Genomic DNA, 11060 nt, shown 5'->3' with positions numbered 1-11060 from the left:
ATGATTTGTTATTTACTTCTATTTACATGTTGAGTTATATATAAATGTGACTTCTATAGTGTGATTGTGGTATTTAATTATAGTGACTATAATCAATCAATTTGCTGTAATGAGAAAAAGCCAAAACCTTACATATTTTTCAAACTTAATCAAATTGTTATTTTTAGCGTTCAATTCTCTTCACCTAGACTCTCTTCTGAATATTATGATAATCACAACTGAAGCAAAGAGTTTCCTTCAGCTAACTGAGAAAGTACTATGCGAGTTTCTATAAATGAATATTTTTTAGAATTAATACTCAAATTAGTTCTTGAAGTTACACCCACACATTAATCTAGTCCCCAAAATTTTAATTTAGTCCTTAAAATTACAAAATTATTAATGGTGTGCTTATATAGATTATAGAATAGTAGATCCTCCTAGACTTTCTAATAGCTATCTAAAGTGATAATTAAAATTTATTTTACCGCAATTTACTCTCTGTGAAGTATTTAAAACCCTAATCTTAATTTCACTTAAGAGTTTTAAAGACTTCTTAAGAAATAAATTAAGGTAAAAAATTTCAATTACCACGTCAAATAGTCATTAGAAAATTCAGCATATTCAGCATGGTAGCCATTAGTCTATCTCTGCGTGTTAACAACTTTGTAACGAAAACAAAATCAAGAACTAACGTGAGTTACAAATCTAAATTGGAAAAACAAATTGAATAAATTGAAATTTTGAAGGCCAAGTTGAAACATGAATATAACTTCAAAAACCAATTTGAATATTAACTCCGTTTTTCTTGCCAAAGTTCAAAAACAAAAGAGCTCCACTTTGTAATAGTGCAAAAGAAGAGGCTCAACGTTGTATGAAAAATTTTAAGCATGCTGTGCGATTTTGCACAATGATTTCATTTACAATTTCTTGATTTAGAAAACAAATCATAATACATGCACAATTGGATTAGTCAAGAAACTCTCCCAAACAACCTCGAAATAGTCAAGTGAATAACTTGCAAGTAAATTCATTCTTTCGGTAGTCACAAATGTAGTCACAAATATAACTTCTAAGCATGAAGTCAAAATTCCTCAAGCCAAATTAAGGTAATATAGGATTCAGAATTCCAGATCCGGAAGGCCAAGTCATAAAAAAATGGTACCTCCAGAACTCTCGAATTGTATACCTAATGCTCCTAGTCTATATAAACTTTAACTTACGAGGGTTTAGACTTTAGACACAAACTTTCTTGATTATTTCTGAATCCAACATAACCTGTTTTGAGTCAACAAGATCCAAGTGCCATTAACACAGTTCAGGTTTCCATTACGAAGTATCAGACTTCAATTTTGACCGATACAGTTCCTCATCTGGAATCACGGTTGGAATCACCCACGTGCCAAGAGGGTGCTCTGACACCTTTCCACCTATATAAAAAAAGAAAATTCCGTTGTCAATAAACCAAAACAAAACACTGGTAGCCTACAGTTTGAGGTCTAACTATTAATCGAGAAGAATGAACCCATCGAAGTTCAAAATGACCTTCTTTAGTGGCTTCTGCACATCTTTTCTTGTAACTCTGAGACAGTTGTGGATCCAGTGAATTCAGCAAACTTTCATACTTGTCTTCAGCCTCGCCAATGCACTTAGCCTGAAATTTTCATACCAGAGGAATATATATAAAACATAAGGTAATGTTCATCTTGGTTGATGAAATTAGTCAGATGAATCAATTTTATCATTAACTTTTTAAAATAAACAACTTAATTCCACACTTTCAAAACCTCAATTCCTTTAGTCCCTGACCAAACCTTTATTTCACATCCGTTAATATAATGTTGATGTGGACAGTTTAAATGTTACCATGATACTATAATGGCTACGTAATGTTGACACTTTTTAATTGTATTTAACATGATGTCCAAAATTGGTTCATAGGACTTAACTAAATCAAACTTAGTAGATACTATTAAATTCATATGAACCAACTTTGATCACTTTATTGACCACAATTAAAAGGTATCCACTATCCATGCTAAATAGCCATTACACTGTTAAGGTGACATTTAATTGTCAATATCAGTACTATACTAATAGTTGTGAATCGGAAGTTTGCACAAGGACTAGAAAGTCACATTTCCAAAACTGAAAGACTTAGTTGATCATTTTGAAAAATTAGGGACCAAATTTAATCATTCATTCAAATTCAAGGACTAAAATAAACATTACCTCTATAACATATAGTTACCACAAGATGTTAACAGAGAACGAGGAGGGGTGTTTTCTAGGGGTGGAAGCTACCAAAACATGTTTGTTTCCTTATTGAAAAGTTGTCTGTGTTTGAATAATTTGGTGGGCAAAATTATTGTATCAAATACTTGGGCTTTTTCTTCAAAGGGTAAAGTATACTTTTTGTCCCTGACGTTTGACAAAAGTTTCAAAATACCCAAGTTTTATTTTGTTTCAATTTTGTCCCAAAAATTTTCGATTTGCATCAAATATACCCTGACGGCTAATTTTTCAAAAATTTTAAGACCAATTCAACAACAATTTCATAAGACCAACCCTCAACACAAGTAAATCAAGCCTAATTTTCATGCATTATTGTTAGATTGGTCTTAAATTTTTTGAAAATTTAGCCGTCGAGGGTATATTTGATGCAAATCGAAAACTTCTGAGACAAAATTGAAACAAAATAAATTTTGCCAAACTTTAGGGACAAAAAGTATACTTTACCCTTCTTTAAAATAATCATAAGCTGCGTTTTGGACATCATTTCAGAAAAGCTTTTTATACAATACACAGAATCTTTTTCATTTTCCTTTTCCTTTTACTTTTTTTTAATCAAATTGACCCTAACTATTAAAACATCATATGATTAAATAATCATTCTAACCCTATATTACCATAAAAATAAGTTGATTCTCATATAATCAATTATATAAATAAGCAATGCAACAAGTAAGTTTGATTTTCCAGCTTCTCCAGCCTATTTTAAATTCCGCAAGAGTATATAAGAAAATATATGAATTAGTAATGCCAATTCTTGCCAGACTTTGCAATACTGACCAACATAGCTGGAGCAGTTGAAGCTCCATATATTCTGACAAACATCCGCAAAATGTTGAAATTATTCTCTAAAACATCATCCTGTGTGATATGAGGGCTTTTAGTCGAATTAAGATTCAGACAAGAGCATGATGACCAAAGGTTAAAAGCCTTGTACTACTGAACTCACCTCATAGTCATACCTGCAAGATTATTAGTATGAAATCAATATTTGTGTATGTTACAAACAAATTAAACACCAACAAGAACAGCAAAGTGGAACCAAAATAACCAAGAGTGAGTTTGGGATAAAAATGGGGATTGGAAACAGCCTTATAAAACACACTAAAAAATAAGAGTAATAAGACAAGTCCCGAGAAAAATAAAAATAGCAAGCAAGTCGTTTAGGAAATTTGAAATTGATTTATAAATCTCTCGGGGGAAAAAAATAAAGAGGTATCAAATAAATCCCTAAAAAATTGCATTAGTGGGCTTATAGATCCCTGACAGAATGATGAACCGTGTCTAACATCGCAATTTTTCAAGGATCTTTAAGTCCAACATTCAATTTTTCAGAAACTTATTTGGTATTTTTTTGTCAGGGACCTATAAGTCCATCAAAAAACTGTTTAGGGACCTATTTGATACTTTATTTTCTTTAAGGACCTATAAGTTCATTGCAAATTTTTCAAAGACCTACTTGTCATATTACTCAAAATAAAATAAAATTGTCATGGCAACGTATTTTTCAACCATTGTTAATACTTTTGTTGGTACAAATTGGTCTTACATTTTTATAAATGTCAGTATGGTAAAAGTTTCATTAATTCCAGAGAAGAAACTAGAAAGGATACCTTTTTCAGTTAAAAGCATGAAAGAACAAAAAGCAGTCCTTATAATGCAACCATTTCACTACATCTTAATGCATTTTTACTGAATATCTAAAAATTCTGATATTTAAACATATATAAATGAAAATAGAAAATATTACTATTTGAGAGGCAAATACAAAATTCTCCCATGTTTGAATACATAAATATGATATTATATTATCCAACATCAACAAAATCAAAAGAAGTACTAACAGATCATCAGAAACTTCCACCAAGAACTCTGAAACTGAAAGAAACTCCATATGCAACTCCTCAACCTTCAACTCATATTCACAGAACAGAATTATCCTGATGAGATATATATCAGCTAACAAAAGTTATGTCGCTTTATGCACAGATTTATGTTGCCCCTTCGAGTAATATCTTAGAAAAAATCAGATGCCCAACTCAGAATATAATCACATAATAAAATGATTAAGATTTTGATGAAGAATGCAGTATCAATAAAGCATTTTTTTTGCTTATTATTTGTACCTCAGCTCCTCGCAGTTGATATAGGAGAAGATTCAACACTCGATAATCAAAAGACTTCAAATGAATAGCCTTCATGACATCTTCAATAAGAATCTAGGTAACAATTTATTTATTAGATTCTACATATGGAACTTTATGAAGAAAATGGTTTAATGTATACCTATCTTGAGTTATAAGTGTACCTCTTTTTCGTTTACAAGCGCGTAACAAAGTTTTCTTTCAAGAGCCCAATACTCTTCTCCAAGTGTAAGTTCTTCTCTTATCCTAAGCTCATCAAGCAAAAAGAATAGAGTACCAACTTAATCTCATCCTCAGCTACTTGAGGAGTCTTGAGTGTTTTATAAAGGCAGAATGTATACCTGTCTGTCAAAAGACCTTTATGTTTGAGAAGTGTCACCAGTGGTTGAACAGGATCATTTGAAAAGTAGGAAGCCAACACTTCGGTTGTTTTCTGCATACAAAATTTAATTATATTGGAAAGTTGAAAATTATTACTTTAAACATTAAGATTAATAAATTTCCTCTATATAAGTTCCAAATGCAGTCAACCACCTCATCTTTTCCTCCATGTACAGACTTTCCATTGGTTGGTGTAGACAGCAGTTTCTCATTCATTTTATCAAGCTGCATATAAATAGCCGTGAATTTTAAGCAAAATAGGAGCTTTTGCAGATTTCTTACTGACCCCTTAGAATTTTGCAGAATATCGATTTCCGAAATTATTAGATGGTCAAATGTATGAACACAAATAATCTCAAACAAACAAAAAAAAAAATACATGTTTCCTAGCAAAAGAAAATATTGCATCAAATTCAGTGCCCAAGCTACCAATTTTAACCTAGTCTACCTAAACCCATGCATGATATTTCTAATAACATAATAAGCCTCTAAAGTCTAAATCCTAATGGCATCCAGGGCTGATTTCAAATTCTCAACCTTAGCTGCCTTCATCATATTAGTCAAGAATCTAGAGTCCACAAACTCAAAGCAAATATGAGCTGCTCTGAAACTGTTCAGGGCCGTTGCACAATGCCTTTTGGCATTTGACATTATGGTCCTTAAATAGGCCAAACCTGAGACAATGAGGAGTTATCCAAGCCAATGCAATTTATCAATCATTAAGTTGCAGTCAAATAATATACTTATCCAATTACACCATCTGACTAAATATCCATCGCATCAATTGCCAAAATGATACATAAACCGGTGTTGTCTTAAGCACCTCTTGCTTGAGGTGCTCTAACTTTTAGGCCTTCCAGCCACACTTGTTTTTACGTTCATTGTTTGTTCCACACATGCAATGGAATCCATGCAGGGAAGAAAAAAAAGAATAAAAGAAAGTATGGCTAAATTTAATAGCATCAATCTAATGTGTATGGATGTACCTGATAGATATAACTTTCTGTGAATGAAAGAATAGGCAAGTATTTGAAGACTGTTTGTGGCTTTGTTACATCCAATTCATGAAACATAAAATAAGATCTGCACTGGAAAAATAAGTTTATATTACAATCTGAATGATAGAGCAAGTTAGCTACGCTAATTTGTTGAAACAGTATGAAACATTCTACCAAACTTATCATGGAAATTATGTACCATAAAGAAAGCTGAAATCTCAGACATGTCACACCTTATCTTTCAATTAATACAGAACACAGTAGCATATAAAGTCCACAAACCTAGAATTATTAAGATAATAATCAACTTAGTTTATGCATTCCAAAATTTGTCTTCTGAGATTCAACATGCAACTATCTGCACATTTTCTAAATTCATCAAGCAACACATGAGAATAGCATGATCACAGCAAAGAGGTTTTTGTTTTGTAACTATACTTACAAAATCCTCAAGGGTGGAGTTTGCTTTTTCCATGGAATCCAGACTGACCATGGCCTTGTTTTCATTATAACTTTGCAATAAATTATACTCCAATTGATTGCAACCATGGAAGGCATTTTCAACATGATTTTGTTGAAAACCTAAATGCAAGTGGAAATTCAAGAAAATTACTATAATATGATGAAATTAAAGCATGTATCAAAGCATATGAAGGAAAGAAATGAGAAATATAGAATGAATCAGGAGTTACTACGAGGATTCCAATTGAGATTTTAAGAGTCTTCAACATGTCAAAGTTATTTTCAATAAAATTCAGCCAAAGTTGTAAGTAGGAAGATACAAATAATCCATGGTAAAGGCAGGAGTAGGAGGTATTTGAGTGCAGCCACACATCATAGGTAGATACAAATTTGTTGTATATTCCAATTTCACTCAATGTCCTTCAAGTTTTTAGACATCACAAGAGAAAAGAAAGAAAAGCATCACTATCTCTTAGCCAAAGAAACCCCATGATGCCACCAAGGTTACAAATTTATAGTCCCTAATGGACCGCTTGGATGCCAAGGAAAGGAAAAAGGATTACTGGTTTCAAAAAAAAAAAATCTCCCTTCCTTCTATTTACAACTCAGAAGCTGAAAAACTGAACTTTCCCTCGTTCATTTTTATGAGCATTTCAAAGTTATTACGCGTCAAGATGATTTTGAACAACCAACCTAAGCAAATAACATTCATTAGTGAACTACCATCTTCCCTTCCTTTCATTTTTCCTTTGGAAATGTCTCTGTAATAATTCATCATCATATTTATTGTATTTTGCAGACTCATAAATTAGTATATATTTTCTTAAACAAAAAAAAGAAACTCCCTCCAAATTCGATTTCCCTCTTTTGGGGGGTGAAACTTTCCAACCAACATAGCAATGGAAGAAATCTAGAAATATCCGCTTCGGCAAAGATTAAATACCATCGTTTTCTTGCATGGCGACGAGGTCTTCACTTATCCAAACAGACGCTTCTTCCAGAACTTCAGAGGAGAGCTGCAAAAAATGAAAGAAGAAAACTGAAACAAGAACTCTAATTCAATCAGGAGAGATGTGGAACTCACTCGAGGCATAAGGTCAGAGAGCAATGAGCACTTGTCGTTGATGGAAAGGTCTCCGCCTCCGCAGGGTTGTAACTGAAACGCATGTCGTTTTGAGCAATGAAGAAAGCGGAGGTTATGAATTGTAGAGTAGAGTGGGGATTTCGGATTTGGGGACTGACCAAGAAGAGCATGAGATTAGCGAGGAAGCGGCGGCCATGATCGTTGGAGGATGAATGAGTCACGAGGAGGGCACGTGATTCCATGAATTGGACCATCCTCTGCACTTTCTCAAGCTTCCGTAACTCTTCCATTCTCAGCTTTGCTGCCTCAGCTGCTAGACGGTACACTACTAGTTTACTGCCCACAGCGTCAACGACGCCGTTCCATTAATTTAATTTAGAGTAGGATATATTTTTTGTTTTTGAAATTTGTTAAAAAATTTGCTAAAAATTTAAAAAATATAGTTAATTTTTATTTTATTTTAAAAATTTTTTTAAATATATTTTTGATGGCTAATTCTTCAAAAATTTTAAGATTAATTCAATAATAATTTCACAAAAATAACTTTTAACACACGTAAATTAGATATAGTTATCATACATTATTATTGAATTAATTTTAAATTTTTAAAATTTAACTACTAAAACTATATTTGATAAAATTTACAAATTTTAAAATTATTGCTCAACTTTTTTCCTGTTCCTCATCATCATTTACCCATGTTTTCTTCTTCTTCCCTAATAAACTCCTCCTTATTTCCGTTTTACCGCCGCCTTTACCTTCCTCCTCGGCGGCGAGGGCACATCCTCTGACAGCCAATCGCTTTACCGCAAACCCAGGAACCTGGCTTACCTTCAGCAACCGGATTTCGTGAAGATGATGCAGGATATTTAGAAGGACCGGAACAATTTGAATCTTTATCTAAAGAGGTAAATACTAAATCAGTATTCGAAAGATTCTGACGTTGGCAAAATGGTATGACAAAAGTGACCAGCTGCCAATTGAGTTACCTGGAGTTAAGGTTTAGGGGGTGACGTGTCAGTTAACAATTATCATATACAAAATTTACCCACTTTTAATTCTTATAATTTTAAAAAACTCCAATTTCAATTTTTTTAAAAAACCCTAATCCTCTTTTTTTTCCCTAAAACTCTCATCTCTTTTTCTAAATCATCATCATTTTCTAAAACCCTAATCTCCTTTTTTTTTCTTCTTCTTTTTCCTCTCAATGATGCTATTTTTGGGAATCAGGTAGTGATTAACGAGGCTCTTGTTGTAGTTGTGGTGGTGCTGGTGATAGCGGCAGAGGGGGTGAGATCTTCTGCAGAGGCATCGCATGGAAGACCCTGTGTTCTTGAGACAATGGTTCAGTTTGCGATTGGGAAGGCGTGTGAAGAGGGAAAATTGGTGGCAGAGATTCGCGATCCAAGGAAAGGTGTTTGCCTTTGGCTTGGAACCTTCAACACCACCAAAGAAGCCACTAGGGCCTATGACAGAGAAGCTCATAAGATTCGCGGAAGGAAAGCTAAAGTGAACTTCCCCAACGAGGATGACGAACACTCCATTCAACAATCTTGCAACATTATTCCAAACCTTCCTCTTCCTCCCATTTGAAGATCGAGTAATCATCTTCCTCTGTATCAATATGGTGATGCCAACAACAACAACATGAACAACTAGCCAAGGATTCTGAACCTCAAATTAGAGTTTGGTTACGATCTGAATTATGGAGGAGCTATTGGTGTTGGTGGTTCCATCAATACAGACCCATTTGTGAGTTGTGTTGATGATAATTCTGAGTATGAGCCTGGTTTTGGTTTGACATCGGAGGTGGCAGGTGGGTCAAGTGGTGATCAATAACATCAAGAGGAGAAGAAGAGCTACGAGGTGGAGAAGCTTTTGGAGGAGCTAATGGCATATGAGAAAAAAAATGAGAAATGAAAAAAGGGTTGAGTCTTGAGAAGAAAGGGTTGAGTATCAAAGAAGTATCTTTGGTTAGAAGAATAAGAAGAAGGAGGAAGGTAGAGGTAGCAACAAATGAAAATGAAGAGGATTTAATTGGGAAAGAAAATTGGTGGATGATGATGAGAAAAGAGAAGAGATGAGAGTTTCAGAAGAAAGGGGATTAGGGTTTTTAAAATTTGAAATTGGGGGTGTTTTTAAAATTATAAAAATTAAAAGTGATTAAATTTTGTAATTATTGTCATTGTTAACCAACACGTCACCTTTAAACCTTAACTCCAGGTAACTCAATTGATGGTTGGTCATTTTTGTCAAATTTTAAAATCTTTCAGGGATCATTTTGTCAGTAACAAAGATCAAGTACCATTTTGTTAGCGCCAGAATCTTTCGAGTACCAATTTGGTATTTACCTCTTATCTAAAATATCTAAGCATAATGCAAGCCATTGGTGTTTTGCTCAATATGAATATCCAGACGCATGATGATGGTAACGAAAATATGGCAGAGGCGGAGGCAATTCCTTTAGCTTCGTCTCAGTCACCACAGGCCCAGGCGTACAAGAGAGGAAGTGAGCTGCTACTGCTGCATAAGAGACTTTGAAGCCGGCAGAGCTAGAGATGACGGATTTGACAAAGGATGAGAAAAAGAAAAAGGAGAGGAGAGTTTGGCTCTGAAGGAGAAGGAATCTGGTAATGCTACTTAAATCAGTTTGAGATTGCGATTAAACATTACTCGAAGGCTATGGAGTTGGTCGGGGAAAGGATGAGGAGGAAGGTAGAGGTGTGACGAATGAAAATAAGGAGGAGTTTATTGGGGAAGAAGAAGAAAACATTGGTAAATGATGATAAGGAAGAGGAAGAAATGAGAGTTTTAGAAAGAAAAAAAAATACTAGTATTTTTAGAAAATTGAAATTGGGGTGTTTTTAAAATTATAAAAATTAAAAGTATGGTAACTTTTGTAATTATGTTAATTGTTAATTGACACACCAGTGTTTAATCTTAACTCTAGGTAACTCAATTGATTGCTGGTCATTTTTGTCAAAATTAATCTTCTGTTTGGGAGTTTTTTGTTAATAACATCTTTCAGGTATCATTTTGTCAGCGCCTGAATCTTTCGGGTACCGATTTGGTATTACTGACAAAAAAAATACTCAAAAGTTTATATTACTGACAAAAAAATTTAAAACATGTTAATGACAGAATCCTCGAAAGATTTTAAAACGCAATGAAAATAACTAGATATTAAATATATCAGTATACTACACATACAATTTTTTTGGCAACCAAGTCCAATCAAGTTGGCTCAAGCCCAATAACACGTGTTGGCGCCACTATTCACTAAGGCAAAGAGACGTTTTGAAGCCATGCATATTAATATGAAAAACGGCTCCTCTCTTTTCCTTAATACTGCAACAAAGAAACTTCAAACGACACTCAAAATCCCTCAAAAAATTGTGAAAATCTTCGCAAAAACTCAAAAAAATTTTGGAGCTACGTTCGAAATCTTCAACAACAAACATCGAAAGAGAAGATGAAAGATTATTGAAGGTCAATCGTCCATATTTTTTTCACTTTTCTCTTTCATATTTTTTATCACGAATACACTAAATAGTCATATTTCTATGTATTTAGTATATTCAATTTATGTTCTCGCGATAACGTAGAAATGAATGTACTCTTTATATTGTTCATTTGTGATAGCTGTGTTTGGTCGGTGTAAGAATGTTATTGTAGTACTTCTGCTGTTATTTAACCTATATTAATCTTTTTTTTTTATTC

General features: G+C 33.5%; 1 protein-coding gene and 1 pseudogene across 1 annotated transcript; one reads left to right on the top strand and one right to left on the bottom strand.

The window, feature by feature from the left end:
• Nucleotides 1-981: 981 nt before the first annotated feature.
• LOC112784338 (uncharacterized) lies at nt 982-7703 on the bottom strand. Its single transcript, XM_025827493.2, has 14 exons — nt 7499-7703; nt 7341-7412; nt 7200-7272; nt 6237-6376; nt 5783-5884; nt 4950-5021; nt 4757-4848; nt 4580-4661; nt 4398-4490; nt 4116-4180; nt 3221-3233; nt 3052-3132; nt 1525-1633; nt 982-1409 (listed from the first exon to the last, which is right to left on the bottom strand). The coding sequence occupies exons 1-14, from the start codon at nt 7628-7630 to the stop codon at nt 1309-1311; spliced, it is 1227 nt and encodes a 408-aa protein (XP_025683278.1). The 5' UTR covers nt 7631-7703; the 3' UTR covers nt 982-1308.
• Nucleotides 7704-8663: 960 nt separating this feature from the next.
• On the top strand, nt 8664-9432 carry LOC112785547 (uncharacterized; annotated as a pseudogene).
• The last annotated feature ends 1628 nt before the right edge of the window (nt 9433-11060 follow it).

Source organism: Arachis hypogaea, chromosome 20 (genome assembly GCF_003086295.3).
Source record: "Arachis hypogaea cultivar Tifrunner chromosome 20, arahy.Tifrunner.gnm2.J5K5, whole genome shotgun sequence".
Classification (NCBI taxonomy): domain Eukaryota; kingdom Viridiplantae; phylum Streptophyta; class Magnoliopsida; order Fabales; family Fabaceae; genus Arachis; species Arachis hypogaea.
The sequence above is the reverse complement of the archived record's forward strand: the minus strand, read 5'-3'. Positions and strand labels throughout refer to the sequence as shown.

Excerpts from the sequence above, each read along its gene's own strand:
- LOC112784338 (XM_025827493.2), bottom strand. The coding sequence starts at position 7,630 with ATGGAAGAGTTACGGAAGCTTGAGAAAGTGCAGAGGATGGTCCAATTC. Across the intron at positions 4,181-4,397 it reads ATCAACTGCGAGGAGCTGAG|GTTGAGGAGTTGCATATGGA; the intron begins GTACAAATAATA and ends TATGAGTTGAAG. Across the intron at positions 1,634-3,051 it reads CAACTGCTCCAGCTATGTTG|GCTAAGTGCATTGGCGAGGC; the intron begins GTCAGTATTGCA and ends TGAAAATTTCAG.